The 17,048-nt window shown below is 36.8% G+C and overlaps 2 protein-coding genes across 6 annotated transcripts in view; both read left to right on the plus strand.

The window, feature by feature from the left end:
- Positions 1–5,771, plus strand: part of atcayb (ATCAY kinesin light chain interacting caytaxin b) — a 20,472-nt gene extending 14,701 nt beyond the window's left edge. For 3 of the 4 annotated variants that reach the window (XM_015017218.1, XM_015017224.1, XM_015017208.1), the window contains exons 8-14: positions 333–464; positions 539–625; positions 1,305–1,403; positions 2,407–2,442; positions 2,523–2,576; positions 2,777–2,823; positions 5,138–5,771. In XM_015017218.1, coding sequence (XP_014872704.1) covers positions 333–464; positions 539–625; positions 1,305–1,403; positions 2,407–2,442; positions 2,523–2,576; positions 2,777–2,816 — 448 coding nt within the window. In that variant the 3' untranslated portion in view covers positions 2,817–2,823; positions 5,138–5,771. Of the gene's footprint in view, positions 1–332; positions 465–538; positions 626–1,304; positions 1,404–2,406; positions 2,443–2,522; positions 2,577–2,776; positions 2,824–3,183; positions 3,470–5,137 lie in introns of those variants that run through there. The other variant, XM_015017233.1, reaches the window with a different exon arrangement.
- A 1,381-nt stretch (positions 5,772–7,152) lies between these two features.
- LOC106936336 (nicotinamide riboside kinase 2-like) lies at positions 7,153–9,421 on the plus strand. 2 transcript variants are annotated; one of them, XM_015017269.1, is made up of 8 exons: positions 7,153–7,328; positions 7,411–7,501; positions 8,122–8,170; positions 8,389–8,566; positions 8,642–8,713; positions 8,790–8,896; positions 8,976–9,061; positions 9,147–9,421. In XM_015017269.1, exons 1-7 carry the CDS (start codon positions 7,303–7,305, stop codon positions 9,059–9,061), a joined length of 609 nt encoding a protein of 202 aa, XP_014872755.1. In that variant the 5' UTR covers positions 7,153–7,302; the 3' UTR covers positions 9,147–9,421. The 2 variants fall into 2 exon arrangements, with proteins under 2 accessions (XP_014872755.1, XP_014872746.1); XM_015017260.1 differs by having other exon boundaries at positions 7,155–7,328; positions 9,144–9,421.
- Positions 9,422–17,048: the final 7,627 nt, after the last annotated feature.

A 17,048-nucleotide genomic window follows, 5' to 3' on the forward strand; every position in this document is an offset into this window, starting at 1 on the left:
TTACACAAAAATCAGCTGAGAACATGACCAATCAAGCTTAAGAGTGGTGATATCTATATGCAAGAATTGCAACAAACCGGCACTTTGCAGAGGGATTTAAAAGCACGCTGTCGCCTCAGTGATGAATGACTGCTTGTGAAGAAAGCTATAACTAAAAATCTTAGATTCTGGGTGCATTGTTGCAATTTCTGCTCCACTTCTGACCAGCATTGTCACTCTGAGGCACCAGGTTGATAGAAGTGATGAAGTGTCAAGTGCTCTCTCCTTCATTTGGCTCAGACACAGAGGAAAAAACAACAACCTTGCTTTAAGTTAAGTCTCATTGTTCTCAGGTATGTTGTGAGCAGCCTGGAGCTGCTGGTGGCTGAAGATTATATGATTGTTTACCTGAATGGAGCAACTCCTCGCAGGAAGATGCCTGGAATCAGCTGGCTGAAGAGATGCTACCAGATGATTGACAGAAAGTAAGAAAAATTACATCAATAGCAAAAATCATGCTTAGATATCGGAGCTTAAATCTTGTTGTTTGTGTTTGCAGACTGAGAAAAAACCTGAAGTGTCTGATCATTGCACATCCAACATGGTTTATCAGAACCGTCCTGGCCATCTCACGACCGTTCATCAGGTCAGAAACATTTACTCTCAGTCTGCTTATTGGTTGTGATTATTCCCCTAAATTTAAAGAGAATATTGAACATTATTCGTAATAGTAAAGGCTGTCCAGGCTGTGCATTTAAATATTAAGCTACAATAACATTTTTTATATATATGTAGGTGTTTTGCTTGACCCCACATTTGTCATCTTACATACTAATTGTAAATAACTTGTGGAAACAATATTATTTCCCCTTCATTTGGTCTGAAATCTTTTAAATCTTTGTCTGTTGTAAGCCCTATAAAAGCTTTATTAGAATGGGAACACTGGGGTCAAGTCAAGTTAGGTTTTTCTTATATGAAAACAAGGAAATTTGTTTTTTATCTGAGATGTATTTACCATTCCAGTGTGTAAACAAAATGACTCCATCTTAAGCACAAGCAGAAAACTAATTCGCCTCATTAATTGTCAGATTATCCTTTGCATGTTTACAACTTGTACATTTGTCAGTTTTATTAACTCCTAAATAAGTCAACATTTTAAATTTAGTAGAATTTTGATATGCAGAAACCTTAAAAGAAAAGGCATCCCCTGAATAAAAACACAGGTTGCTATCACACAGTGTGTTGCTGCAGCTTATCTAACAAACAGAAGCTGTTTTGATTAGATAAATTTTACCTTTAATTTTACATGTTCATGATCTCCACAGTGTGAAGTTCCTGGATAAGATCCGATACGTTCACACCCTGGAAGAGCTCAGTCACATCATCCCCATGGAGCATGTGCAGATTCCCGACTGTGTGCTGCAGTAAGTCCTCTCTACCACCAAGGGTCGCTGTTGAGATGCCGCACATCTTGCACAATTCAAGCAAACATTCAGATCCATTCAACAGAATACTATTTTAGGAACTTTATCACTAAATGAAACATATTAGATTGATTAATTACACACAAATGGGTGTTTGAAAGCATTTATTTCTGTTAATTATGTTTTTCTGCTTACCGTTGATGAAAACGTGACATTCAAAATTAAAAATAATTGTTTTTACAAACAAAAATGTGAGCTTAAGGAAAAGTATGTTTTATTCTTGGTTGAAAGTTGTTATTTTCATAAGGCACCTTTAATCTGACTAACCAGACTTATTGGGACATATATTCAAATTTATTTAATATTACTTTATAGACAGAAGAACATTAAAGAGACCCTAAAATACACCAAATTATATTACACTTATATTATTATACACTATACACTTCCCTTTATCATTGACCAGAAAAGTTTTGGCTTTTCTATAAAATATTTGTTGTCTTACAATATCTGCAAAGCAAATTATAATCTTTAGTTATTTAAAATGTTAAAACGTTTCTGAAAAATCTTAAAAATATTAACTATATTTCAAGTTGATTCAATAATGTGACTTTCCCATTCTTTTGTATCTCACAAATTGAAATGCAATATTTTTTCTTCAATCTCAGAAGAAACATCTTCTTAATAAACCTGCTGTAAAAAAAAATAAATTAAAGGAACAGTTACACTTTCTGTTTGTCTCAGAAAACCTTAGAAGTGTAGTTTGTTCCAAAGCATGGAGTGTGTTGGTTTTTGATGACAGACATGGATTTTGGCCCAACATATGTTATTCCTTTGTATGTATCTCATATAAGTATACCTATAACATAGATCTGTGAAAGTCACTGCAGCCAACACTATGTGAAGCCATCATGTATCTTCTTATAAAGACATTTTTGTACCATACTGCTGCTGCAAGTGGGAATGAAGCAGCATATTACTCACATTATTTCATCTAATTTAGGTATGATGAAGAGAAGCTAAAAGCACAAAAGTTGAGGTAAGCCACACATTTTCCTTAAAAAAAAAAAAGACATTTCCACCATTATTTAAAGTAACAAAACTGTCTTTTGCCTGCAGACAGGAACATGAGCAGCAGCAGCAGCAGACCAAGTCAGCTCTTCCTGGAGAAAGGTGACCTCTTTCTGCTTCATGCAGCTACGTTATGCAACACTCTCAGAAACCTTTTTTTAGCTCCATTTCTGTCACATCAGCTATCAATTTAAGAAATTCTGTTTATTATTTTTGCAAATATTTGTCAGCTAATCTTTAGCATTAGACGACAGAGAAAATACTGATGTTTTTTTATTGCTTTATTTGAATGTTGTTTTCAGGCAAAAGTCAATGCTAGCATCGGTTAACAGTGACATCTGACATTAAGGTAAGACATCCCAGTCATTAAATGGTCCGTCGTTAACTCTGCACTCCGGCTTGTAATGTCAGTCCTCTGTAACTTATATTTGACACACAGGGACAGTTTGATTTTCACACACATTTGCTTCTGTGTGCAAAAGAAACAGCAAATTAAATCCTGCAGAAACGTGTGTTGGGAATCTTGGCATCCAAGCTCTAGGCGCCTAATTATTACATCACCTCGAGTCTTTAATTCTTGAAATAGTTCAAAGATCCTCCGCTAACGGTGCTAATACAAGATGTCCTGCAAAAGTATCCAATGCACTTGGATTTTTTTTTATGTTTGTCACACTATAGCACAAGTTATAAATCCATCTGTTCTGTGAAGGCCTCAAAGGTTTGTTGGAGAGCATCAGAGAAAGAGTAGCATCATGTAGACCAAGGAACACCCCAGGCCATCAGGGATAAAGCTGTTGAGAACGTTAAATCAGGTTTGAAGTTTAAAAAATAACCTGTACGTTTGACCAGGTTGTCTATAATGTTATAGACAACATTATTTAAAGAACCAGCCAAGAGGTTCAAAGTAGGTCTGGAATCTGTTTACAGTTCAGATTTCACCCCTAATCCAGACTTCTGGCCTTTTTGGAAGAGTTGTATAAAAGCCAAGAGACTTTTTCCACATTTACTTTTCCCTGATGCTTTTCTCGAGATCACAAGATGATTAAACCTGATTCTACCTTTCAAATGCAAGGCATTGCGTGCAGTTGTGCATATATTGGAAGGATGGAATTAGGTTAACACCAATCAACTCTTGATCTTGGTACAAAGAAAGTTTGGTTTCTCAAGGTTAACTCATTATCTCAACAATTTCACTTAGTAAAAGTATACCCAGAAAACATCTCCTCTCAACCAGATGTTGCTACTGGCTCAAACTATGAAGAAGAAGACGACAGGAAGTAGTTGGAGGATCATGGCACTGCATGTTTTTAATGAATTATCACGTGGACAAACTTATACATGTGTGACTTCAGTTGCGTTTCTTATACAATGGAAACATTGCAGTTGCGACATTGTGTTTTTGCATTTTTGTTTGTGCATTTTTGTAATGGAAATACACCACATTCAACCTGGTTGGGAAGAGCGGAAGATGGATGACAGGAAGTCCACAGCAGGAAGTCCTTTACATCATCTCTAGTCAGGCCACCAATCCGTTGTCTCTGATCTTTGGGATCCACAAATCACATACAGGCACCTGCACCCTCAAATGTAAATTTGTGCAAAGCATCTTACAACACCCATCGTAGCAAAGGCTTAGAATGGCTCAGTCAAAGTAAAGACCAAACTCAAAATGAGAAAATTGATGTCTTTAGGTGACTTATATTGAGTTACCTCTATAGAATAATAGGCAGAAAAGTTCTTTCTTGATGTACAAAATTACATTATAAACAGAAAATGACCAACAACAACTTGCATCTTTATTACAGCAAAAGGTTCCTCTACAATGTGTTGAATACAAGAGCATGAACGTCATGAATGATTTTTCTTCCACCTCACAAAACTGCATTACTGCGTTGATCCGTCACATCAGGTCTAATGTGATGGAATGATTGGAGTTCGTGGCTGTAACTGGACAAAATGTTGATACTTTAGCAAGACATCATAGATTAGTCTTTGGTTACGATGAAGTATGTTTTGACATAAAAACGTCAGCCATTACATCCAATTAAAGAGCGATTTGAGGAACAACTGTATTTGTGAATGTGAACCGACTGAATGCTGCTCTCTGATTACTGTCAGACATCAAGCCTGGCTCCTTTTCTGCCAAGTCATGTTTCAGGTCTTGCAATTCAGCCCACGTGTGAATCCAAATCCAAATGTTAGCTAATCCTCAGGCAGGCTCCCCGATGTTACATAAAACACAGCTGCTCCCCTCATCTACGCAGAAGCATCCAGGTCTATTTTTACTGGGCTTCACAGACGAGTCATGAGCTGCAGTACCGACCATGAAATCAGGAGAAATACCTGCCTGGGCCAGTCGGGGTGGGAAAAGTACATGGGGTTATTTCTGAAATCCAACCCCATGAGCTGTCCTGTGGGTCTGTGCGCTCCACTCTGCCCTCATATATCAAAAGGTCCTGCAGCCGGTGGACTGGCTGACATCCCAGGAATGGAAACAGGCTCTGTCTCCCAACCAGTGTGATATGTGTCCGGTTGGATTTAGTTTAGATTTACAGCCTCTACATACTACCGAGTCCTAACGATATCTATGTGAACAATGCACCTATTGTTGCATAAAGGTTGCACAAAATACTCATATTAAATTTTTTGTTTTTGCGTTGCAGCACAATGAGTTGAAGATCTGCTGGGGAATGGCCATTCAGTAAACTCAGCAGCTTCTTGCACAGAATGGACCCGTTAGCTGCAGGACAATCACTCCTCAGTATTTCTCTTGTTTCTCACTTAAACCAATTCAGAACCGGTTAACAACAAGATGTTACAGATAAAACCGTTTGCTTTCTGCATGTGAGATTGAGTTGTACTATGACGCATGGCAACTATTTTAAATTAAAAGAAAGCTGTACAGATTCCTTAAAACAACTCCACTTGCAGATAAAATCAAACTGAAACATTTTGGCATGGGTTTTTCTTTGGTTTAATGAATTTGCTTACTGAATGATGTGCAATGATTTTCTTCTTCTTTAACATGTTCTAGATGTTACTGATGCAAAAGTATTGTACAGTCGTCAGGTTTTCCAGCGTTAAATATGCAGTCGGCATGCTTGTTTGTATCCTTTCCTTCTTTGGTATTTGTATTTGTCTTGTTTTTAAATAAAAAAAAGGCAGTACTTTTTCAAGACTGAAAGACTGAATTGTTATAGATAAAATTAAATATATTTAAAGAAAGAGAGCCTGAAGAATTACTTTAACTGTTATCTATGAAAATGTGCCATTTAATGTTTCTAAAAAATAAAACAACAAAAAATAAACTGGATTTGTCTGTGTCATGAATGCTAACCTTCAGGGCTCAGTTGGGTATTTAACAGAACATATTTTCTTATCTTTTATTGCCATTTATTCAGCCTTGAACATCTCTGGCAACGTGACTTATTGACCAAAGTAATTTTGATCTATAAATGATTTTGTGTGAGCTCCTTACGAGATGAAATGAAATGTCTTTGAGTTTGAAGAAATTTATCCGTCGTGTCTCCTGCTAGCATGTGCTTGTTCTAAATGAAAATTAGCACTTTCTTCTTTGATTTCCAATTTTGACATCCAATGATTCACTTCCTGCTAAAGCGCCCCCTGGTGGTTGAAGAAAAATCCACAGAAAAGCCGCATAGTTCAAAACCTGGGGAAAAAAGTAGCGACTTATAGTCCTAAAAATACAGTAGGTTATTTTAACCCTGCATTTCTCAGTGACTAAAGATAAAAGTCTTTTTAGTAAGTAGACGTATTTTGCATTTGAATGGTGTGAATCCTTTTAATTATGTTAACAAACATCAGTCTTTAGTCACACAGTGCCACCATGTATCGCTACATTCCTGACCGTGAAACATGACACCATGTCAGCTTTTATCTAAAACTCAAAGTTCACCTCCTTCACACCTTTATCTCTCCGAGAGATAAGAACAAACTGTAAAATGTATTTGTAGTACTGGGCAAATACTGTGTTAATACAAAATAAACAGGACAGACTCACATCCGGAGGTGTGTAACGACCAGAGCCGATAAGCAGCAGGCGCTAACCTTCAGAGAAAGGTTTTATCACAGCTTTAGCTGACAGGCGCGCCATTTTGCCCACATGGAGGGCCGCCATGTACTCTGGTTGCATCAGAAATATTCATGATGCAGAAGCCAGACGCTGCGGACTAATTATAGAGCTCCTGGTTTGCACTCCACAGCCTGCTTGGTAGAGCGACGCTTTTGCATCTGCCCAGAAATGTTAGGTTGTATTGTCCTAAAAAATTATGACCTTTCTTGGATTTAAACCGCTTACGTGTAAGAAACTTGAATTCTTGCAGGCTAAACTTGTCCCTCTCCCAGGTTTCCCCATCTTCTTTTCTGATGTATCCTCCTTGTGACTTCATTGTGGTTTAATTGTATTTTACAGCTCTGCCACAAGTTAGCTTCTGTACTTTCCCTGAATGTGGTCGGCCTGCCTCCTCTGACCCCTGAGAGCAGGTGCAAATTTTAGGATCAGCTTTCACACAACTGTGCATCCTCTGAAGTTGGTGCTTCCGGCTCTGAGGAGGCAGACTATTGGCTGGTGAAAAGCGGCTCCAATTGGTCAAGCAGGCAGTGACACGGCCGCCACATCCTTTATATGCGCCAGAAGGAGATAGTCTATCAATGAAGTAGTAAAGAGGGGGGGGACGTCCGTGGAGAAGGAGAAGGAAAGGGAGGTTTTAGCTGAAACATTTGAGAGAGAGAGAGTTTGGTTTGGTGGGGTTCCCTCCTTTTACTTACTGAATTCCTGAGGTAACCAGTAACACAGAAGAAGTCAGAAATGAAGTTCATCATCGGCATCGGAGGGTAAGCTTCAGCTAAAATAGATACCAAGCTGCTTTGACAAGAAATTGAGATGTAACTCACTTTTGTGTGGTATTAAATTCAGAGTGACCAACGGTGGGAAGACCACTTTGACAAATAGACTGCTAAAGACATTACCTAACTGTTGTGTGGTGCATCAGGATGACTTTTTCAAGGTAAGACAAAGAAAGAAGTCTGGTGTTCTTTTTCTGTTATGTGTTAAACTATTTTTGTTTGGCAGCTAGAATATTTCTCATAAGTTTTATTTGCGCTTGAAGCCTTTTTTTTATTCTTAAAAAGTAAGAAATGGCCAGTCTGCCCTGCAGATGTCCTATCATCGAAGCAGCCTTGTAATCATCTGGCTGATTGTCTCCTGGACAGCCAATGAAAGGGCTGAGCGTCCCCACTAAAAGTCAGACTTTACTGTTAAATGACTAAAACGTCTGTACTCATGGCCGCCAGTTTTTGTTTGCTTATCCATTGTTTTCCTCCCTATTTTGGGAAAACAGCAGAGTTAAAAACAAAGAAATGCACGTTGTTTTCTCTTAAAAGATTATTAAAAAATTCTGCAGATTTAAATAAAGGCGTCATCAGCATACACTATGACCATATGGTAAAAATAATTTTAAAAAGTAACAATAAAGGAGATCAAATCCAGCTGAAATATCGTTAAAAAAATCGTTTCCGCGCGTTCACTTTTGGTGGAGACGAGTCCCTGACTTGTCCTGTCCAGGAGGGATCAGCTCCCATTGGTTACTGGGTTGCAGCAATGTTTTGTTGGTGACTGTTATTTCAGAAACCCGATCAAATACAAGTCGGGGAGGACGGCTTTAGACAGTGGGATGGTAAGAGTGGATTTCACGTAGGAAAACCCTTCAGTAATGTACTTTTTCCTTTCCTGCACATTTCTTCAGTGGTAACCAATCAGTCGTAGACTACCACATAAATAAATATACTGTGAATGCTACGTCATTCACTGATTGAAATAAATTGGTGTGAAACGTTGGCTGCGCACGTGGTGAAGCTTTGTTTTTGTTCTGTTTGTCTCCTTGTTCTTCATCAGTGATCAGCGCCCTGGACATGGAAGCAATGGTGAACACCGTGAAAGGCTGGCAGGAAAACCCCGTCAAGTTCGCGCGTTCGCACGGAGTCAGTCTGTCACCCGAAGCCGAGGAGTCCGACTCGGAGCAGAGAGGGATCCATATTCTTATCATTGAGGGATTCCTCATCTACAACTATAAGTAGGTCACCATTTAGCCGACCTCTTGACCTTCAAAGCTTCTCCCTGACCGGAGATCCTGTCCCCCACCCCGCAGGCCTCTCATCGATGTCTATGACAAATGTTTCTACATCTCCATTCCTTACGAGGAATGCAAGCGGAGGAGAAGGTGAGCAGCTGTTGGAGTAATTTTCAGGATGCATATCAGAGCATGCTGTAACTCTGGACCGATCCGGTCTTTGCAGTACCAGAACATACACAGTCCCAGACCCTCCCGGCCTGTTCGACGGCCACGTCTGGCCCATGTACCTGAAGCACAGGAAGGAGATGGACAACAACTGCAGCAGAATAGGTTTGCAAAAACACCAAATCAGACATAAAACACTTTCCTGCTGAGAGGTTTTGACTTTAATTTATATTTTTGTCGACAGAATATCTTGATGGAACAACAACGAAGGAGGATGTCTACAGTGCAGTTTATGAAAGCGTTCAGAACTCCCTGCTGAATAACTTATAGGTAAATAAGTTTTTTTAATACCACATACTAACGCCTTGATAATCCATGTAGCTAACTCTGCTTCTCTTCTTTGTCTCTCCAGCAGGTCGGGCCGACACCGGGTTGTGTATAGACTTGTAAATATCATTTTGAGTAAACATATAACACCAGCTCTGTACTTCTAGCCTGATTTGTAAATAGACACCAGTGTAACTTATTATGACTGAACAGCAGAAAAAGTGTTTTGTATAATCCTGTGTAACTTTTTTTTTTTCTAAAAGATTAGTCACCTCTGGACTACCCAGTGATTAACACCTGTAACTGATGTGAAATTATAAAGCTGACACTTGAAACAACTCAAAGAAAACTGAATGCAACTCATGTTTCCTGTTTCCTTCCTGTCGGATATAATCAAACACTTACACGCACAATCACTTAGATCCCATAAAGCGTCATAAAATGGCGGCTCAGTCCCAAATCCTTTGTGTTTATTGAAGATGACGATAAAATCCAGCAGGTTGTCAGATCTGCAAGTTTATCGCTACTTCAAGTAGAAGAAGAAGAAGTTATAAAGATGGTTAAGATTAACTTTCTGTTGCTTCAAGGAAAGATTTCCAAATGTCCAGGAAGTTTTTCTAACTGAAAAGAATGAAGTGCACCATTCATTTACTTCATAAAAGAAATTAGCTTGACAGTAATTGAGGCAATGCTCAGAAACTTTTCTTTTTTTGAAATTCATGAGCAAAAAAAATCAGTGCATTGAGTTCACAAATCTGAATATTGTGAATTTTCACCAGTTGTTCATACAGGTTAATTTATATACACATGTAAGTGAATATTTGTGTCATGATAGTTGTATAAATGTAAAGGAGTAAGATGCACACAAGTTGGAAGCCATCTAGCATAATTAGTTGACTTTTGACCTCTTTTTCAGCCCCGAAGTGATTAATTACAAAACGAAAACCTTCTGACATGATTTAAAAAATTGTCACCTGTTGACCTGGGAGTCGTTTCATAAGTGAAATGTTACACTTAATTATTTTAAAACAGTTTTAATGTGTTTATGCGATGATTTTACTTTATCCCATCCACTTTTTGCATTAAACAGAGCATGATGCTGCTGCCACCATGCTCAGCTGTTGTGGTGGTGACACATTTGAAAACCTCAACCTGACAGGGAAAGTTCAACATGAGAGGAAAATATATTGTAATACAGCTATACACTTAATATCAGTTTGTGAAGTGATTTCGATTTTAGATTAAACTAAGTAAAGTCAAAATATTGTCGTACATAATATATAAATAATGTGTAAAAAAGTGAACAAGATAAAATGTTATTTTTAATTAATGTGTGTATAAAGCTCTCATCTGTAGGTGAGAGTGTATTTGTATTTATTGAATCAATAGTTTGATTAAGAACTTGTTTGAAAAAGACTTACGGACAGGATTGGATAAGCCATTGCTTCTTCCTGCTCCCTTTTCAAACACCTTGTGTTTCGTTTTACAGCTTATTTTAGTATGAGCTTATTGTCCCAATTGTAAAATTGATTTGGGGCGTACTCACACATTTAACAGTACAATTAAAGCATCACACAACAACAAAAAAACTAAACGAAACCTCTCATAATTGACCATTCCACAGTAAGGATAAAACTGGCTAGCTTATGAAATAAACCTCAATCTCAACCATATTTAAAATGTAATTAAAATGTTGAATCTGTTGCAGAAAATCAAACAATTTAACTAAAACCTGTCAAACCCTCCAAGAAGAGCGATACATTTTCAGCTACAATTATGCCAGAAGTGAGTTGGAAGCAACAAAAAATCTGAGGTCAAAGATAAACTCAAGGACATTTAACCAACTATTAGTGAGGGGAAATCCTTATACTTATAAATGTAAAAAAATAAATACATAAATTCAATTGTTTGTCTGAATAAATCAATAAAAACTCAATTAAATTTTCCATTCATGCCCATGATTACTCTAACTTAATTTGTTGTTTCTTCAGTTTTAATCTGTTACTTTGGCCCACCTAGCAAATTGTAAACGCTAAATTTGGAATTACCAAATGTACTTTTGGTTGAATAGGCTGCTTTTAGATTTATTCTGTTTCTTGAGGTTATTAAAGGACCTCTAGAGGGAACATATCAACAAACCCATGTGTAAAATATTCTTTCCTTTGCAGCTGGGGAAGATTGAGTCAGCAGCAGAACAAACTGTGTATGTCTGGCTGAATCCAACGCCCAGAGCACCAGCTGTTGGTTTTAAGGCTTACACCACATTTTTCTGCATCCTGTAACATTAAACGTTGTCCCAATCAGGGCTAAAATGCTTCATAAACTTTATTTCTCTTTCTGTTTTATGATTTCTGCTTAAACGTTTTATCAGAATATGCCAAAAAAGTAAAATAAGGCAAAACACAAAACGGTGTAATTTCACTTTATTTATTTTTTAAAATGAAAACCAAGGGGAAAAAAGGCAAACAAACAAAAATAAACATAAAAAAATGATCAGTTTGTATATTCAAAGCATGCTCACTACTGAGGGTGTGTCGGGGGAAGGTCAGGGTCTCATGATGCATCTGCAGGGTTCTTCACATGCCAGAAAAGCAGGAGTATATTTAGGCTCAGGGCCTGAGGCGTCAAGGGAATATATGTAACAAATGTACAGCCAATTACTGATTGCAACACACCCACTCACAGCTCTGAAGCCCTGTGTGGTTTCCCTGCCCTCCCCCAAATGTAACGTGATCAGTCATCATGGAAACCTCCAGCCAGGCAGTCCAAAAAAGGACGGAGAGGCATCAGGAGATAAGGAGACATATCACATGAGCCATGCTGTGTGAGGAGGAGCTTATCCTTAAATCATGTGCAAATGACACAGTCTGATGTGAGTAAAAATAAAGTTTAGTACTGTTTTAGTCTTATTCTTACAAACAATTAATTACAACTTTATTTATTTATCCATCATGATTTCAGCAGAAAAAACACACAGTAATGAAACAGTGCAGCTAATTGCTGACATACAGCATTTGGTAGCTTCCAAAAATTGTAAAAGTAGCACTACTTCAACATGTTTTTACTCTAATAAAAGTTAAAAGTAGCTGTCCAAGTAAGAGTAAAAATGTATTTGGTTTAAAAACTACTGAAGTATTGCGTAACAACAAGTAAAAACATCTGATTTAATATTTAAAAATAATGTAATCAGTGAGACAAAACTGTAGTTATTTTTAAATTTTGGTATTTTACAACCTCAAATTAAATAAAAATAACAGATTCAAGCAGAAATTTTCCAAATAATTAAAAAAATAACTACAAAACTAATATTTACAGTCATTAATGCAAATAAAATATATGTTTGAACAGGGTGAAGTACTTCCAGTGCCAAATTATTTGTGAACCCTGTTCACAAATAACCAGTCTCACTTTAGCCTGAACTGAAGGATAGCAGTGCTTTATAAAAAATATATTACTTAAAAGTATCATGTAGTAAAAAATAATCCTAAATGTTTCTTTTTCTTTTTTATGTTATTTAAGTAAATAGAAAGTTAAAATGGCTCAGTTGCATATTTTGTGGAATAAAGGGAAAATTTTACATGGTTTTCAAAGTGGTTGAATCTGCAACAAGCAACATTAATTTCCAATCAGACCCTCTTTCCTCTGATACTCCTAAATTAAATCCAGCATAATTGACTGCCTTATAATTAGTAAACAGCTGCACTGTAAAACATTTGAGCTGCATTTAGTTGTGTCTTTGAGTCAAATAAATTTAGTGAATTTTAGATTTTGAGCCTAAATGTGAGTTTGTGAAAGATAAACTTACAGCAGTAAGTTGTGTTAACTTTTTATTAAGACTTGAATAAACTGGAGTTTTTAGGTTAGCGCTTAAAAAAACTGAAAGAAGAAAAAAAGAGGAGTGGGAATTATTTCCCAGAATGCTTAGCGGCATGTTTTTGTATCCTGAGATGGAAATGTGTTACATTGATCTGACTCTTCTCTGTTATTAAGGCAAATGTTTATTTTAATGCTTGAGGATAACGTCCTGTTTACACAAAATGTTTTTGAGCAGAATTCATTGAAAAGTTTAATAAAATTCATTATCTGATTAGAAAGTTTTTTCATGCAGTTTAAAATAATATTGTAAATTATTCTAAAGTAAAATAAGTAATTATTTTAACCTGATATTGTGAGTAAGAATAATAGAGAAATGTGTGCTTTTTGAATAGTTTTTTCTTTCATATTGTGAAATAATTATTTGGTTTAAATTGCAGCATTAAGTTAAAACTCAATTCAAAATTAATGAATTTAAAAAAACAATATTTAGAAAATTTGTTTGTTGTTGTTAAATCAACTTCATGAACTTTAATTTCTAAGTTAAAACCAAAACAATTTTCTTGTCGACTTAAATNGCATTTAGGCATCATGAGGACTTTCATTTTCAAGTTAAACCACCTCCAAATGTTTTACAGTGCATCAGAAAGGGATGGAGAGCAGAAGAGTTAGAAAATAATAATTGTGCCATCATGAAGAAATAAACTGGCTACTTCTTGGGAGATTAGGTTACCTGCTTTCTGCTGGAAAAACATTCAGATAATTGCTTACGTTTTAATTGGTTATAAGGTGGCAGAAAGAGGAGGTTGCCTAGGAAACCATTCATGCAAGAACCACAGAGTCAATAATCGTGGAGATGTTTGAACAGAGTTAAATTATAAAACAATTTCCCAAGAACATCTCACGGATCTCTCTTTAATTATCTAACAACTAAAGAGTGCGGGACAACTACAGGCCTAAAACAACATGGCCGTCCACTTAAACTGGCTGAGCGAAGAGAGAATTAATCAACAAAACAACCAAAGGCGACTCTGGAGGAGCTGCAGAGATACACAGCTCAGGTGGGACAATTTATCAACAAAACTACTACTATTGTCCTCTGTTCAGAAGGAACATAAATGTATATATTTTATCCTAATTACAAATCTCATGTGTGCATTTTCCTAAACAGCCCAGTCCTACTGTGAAACTCGGTGGTGGCAGCATCTTACTGTGGGGAAATGCATTTTGTTGGCAGGAACAAGCAGAAAAGTAACCAAAACATAAAGCCAGAAACAAAGAACAATAATATGTAAAATAATGGCATCCAGAAATGACTGTAAACACGTCAGGTGAACAGTTTGAACATCTAGAACATTTGTGGAACGGCCTAGTCAAACTCCAGATTTAATAAAATCTCTCTGAGAATCTAAGGGAAAGACTTGAAATTCCAAGAGGAAAGCTACTGTTGAAAGAAAGATAAAACTATGAAGGGAAAGCAAACTTATCAGAGATGACTGGAAGATGAATGGAGCTAAATATTCGGTCAGAGGACGATAAAAGATGTGAGACTTCAAGCAGGTCAGTGACCCTAAACATGCAGCAAAACCTGAAGTATCATCTTTTAGATCAAACTCTATTATTTACAATCAGTCTAGTCCAGAGTTAGCTCTGGATATCTGTGGTCAGTGTCAAAAATAATAAACAGTTTCCATCAGATGAGGATGGAAAATGTTTCCAGTCTCAAAGCCAACAGAGACAAACGCTGAAAGACCTGCAGCTGCAAATGAGGTCAAAGGTAAAAGGTCATTCTACAAAGAAGCACCACGGGGGACTGAGCACAATCTCAACAACCATGTGTAATTTTCCTTCCATTAAACATTTAGTTGGTAGTTTGTTGTAATCGTTGTGTGGTTATGATTTATTGAAATATTTAAAAGTGAAACGATTAGTTTTAATGTTGAGCAGCTCTGAAAAAAAAAATTGAAAACCTCCTGGTTGTTCCACCAAATATTGATTCCTGAACTCTTCCTGAGTTAAAACATTAGCATTTATGTTTCTAAATTAACATTAACTTGTTTTCTTTATGTTATTTGAGCTCTGAAACACTGCATCTTTTTCCTTATTTTGACATTTCTCCTTTTCTGCTAAGAAAAACCAAAATGTTGCTTGGAAATTGAGAGACATGTCAGTAGTTCATAGAATAAAATAACAATGATCATTTAAAAACTGATTATTTACAGTGGTCTCTTAATTTTTTAGAAACAACGTGAGCTGCATAATTTGACCTTTTTTAGTTGGAGAATTTAAAAAAATACACATAAATTCATTATTACCTCCTCTACATGTGGACATTTTTGCTTTAACAATGCAAATAGTAATTTAAAGTGGCATGAAAAACATGTACAGCGACAGCAACACAAGTAATATTCTTACATTTGGTTTAGTTTAACAATATATCATTTCAGAAAAATAAACTTAGTGCGTTAAAGACAACGTAAGACGCAGATTAATCAATATTGCTGCTAGTGTTACTGATATTTTTAAGTAAAGAGCCTTCAGATGACATTTGTTGTGAATTGGTGCAACTGAATTAAACTGAATTGTTAATCATTTGCGTAAAGCTCAATAATCACATCCTTCAAATCAAATGGTGTAAAGTAAAACTTAAACGTCCCAAACTGTTTCCAGCAACATATTTCTGCTTTATTATTGCTTCTCCCTCATAAAAGAAATTAAGATTAATACATGTGATAGACACAAGACAGACTAAAGGTCAGATAGTTTTTAATAGATCACATATTGAAGTTGCAACACTAATTTGTCACATGTCGATGAATGAAAAACGTGAAGATGGACAGAGCAGCATGTGGCTAAGGGCTGAAACACGAGGAGAGCTGACCGAGCAGATAAGGTTAGCCAGACATGTCTCACTAAATGGCCTGTCAAATCATTAATTACTCAGTAATACTACGCTTTAATTAAGCATTTTCCTTCAACATACATATTTTATTTATTGTTTATTGGCTTTGATACACACACACACAGCAGCAGAGTTTATTCATTTTCATTTTTTCAAACAGTTTTCCAGCTTCTCACCTGCTTTGTCTCCCCACAGATCAGTGGTAAACCCTCTGGATTTATCATTTTACTCCTCAGAATGGCAGAGTAAGGCCTCACAGAAACACAACTGGTATATTCCATGAACGGGGGGAGTTTCTTCTAGTAAAACCATTTTAAGACCATCATCTTCTTTATTTCTCACAAGAAGCAAAGTTGTGAGCAGCCTTGGTCACCTAGATTGATATATTCAAAGTGTAAAAGCATTAGTCTTTCACTCAGGGAGTAATTTGCTGCTGCTGCTCCTGTACTATCAAAACAACCAGAAACTTTTTTTTGCTTTATTTCCAAACCATTACTAAATTACAGTAAAAACTATAATTGGTGCAACATTTGTTGTGATTTGTTTACTTTCAGGTCACACATACAATAAAGGCTCAATTCAACGTTAATACTTACTGGCTATATTTTGTGGGTTACATGTTCTTCTCAGGAGGTCTCCTGCCAAACCGCTGCTGAGGCTAAGTGCTTCTTATAAATCTGGGTGGTGGCAGATAGCCGGACCCAGAATGGGGCGGAGCCGGACTCAGAACGGGCGGAGCAGGACCCAGAACAGGAGGAAGGTTTCTCTATCTAAAAATAGAGCAGCTTTCCATGACGATGCCCTATTTGGCTGAGGAAAAGTCACTGGGTGATATTCCATCTGACAGAAAACGAATATCTATCTATCTATCTATCTATCTATCTGCGGGTAGGAAGGATTTCCAGTAGCAGTCAGTCTTGCAGTGATTCTTAATAGGCCTCTAACTGAAGACTGTGTCATGACATGCTATCAGCTCAATATTGAGCAAACTGTCCTGAATGACACCATCAGCTGTTAGCAAGCACTGCTAATCCACCTCATTTGCTTTTGCCGCTCCTCTTTGAATCTTTGCCGTTAGTTAGAGAGACGTTGGAATCAGAGATATAACGCTTCCCCTTTATGACAAATGGAAAAGATTTTCTCTTTCTCATGCTCGCCAAACATGAAGCCTCGTTTTCATCTCCTCTAGGATTTAGGGTCATAGTTCAGCTTTTATTTGAGATGCTAACTAGCTGCACCTGGTTCTATAAATAAGACCTTGTTGAGACTGTTGTA

This window comes from Poecilia latipinna, unplaced genomic scaffold, assembly GCF_001443285.1.
Source record: "Poecilia latipinna isolate Pla-1442-1.1 unplaced genomic scaffold, P_latipinna-1.0 Scaffold75, whole genome shotgun sequence".
Lineage (NCBI taxonomy): Eukaryota > Metazoa > Chordata > Actinopteri > Cyprinodontiformes > Poeciliidae > Poecilia > Poecilia latipinna.

What these genes read in the sequence shown, in the direction of transcription:
- LOC106936336 (XM_015017269.1), top strand. Translation starts at nt 7,303, where the DNA reads ATGAAGTTCATCATCGGCATCGGAGG. An exon ending in ATCAGGATGACTTTTTCAAG is followed by an intron (nt 7,502 to 8,121) that starts GTAAGACAAAGA and finishes CTGTTATTTCAG; the next exon opens with AAACCCGATCAAATACAAGT. An exon ending in CAACAACTGCAGCAGAATAG is followed by an intron (nt 8,897 to 8,975) that starts GTTTGCAAAAAC and finishes TTTTGTCGACAG; the next exon opens with AATATCTTGATGGAACAACA.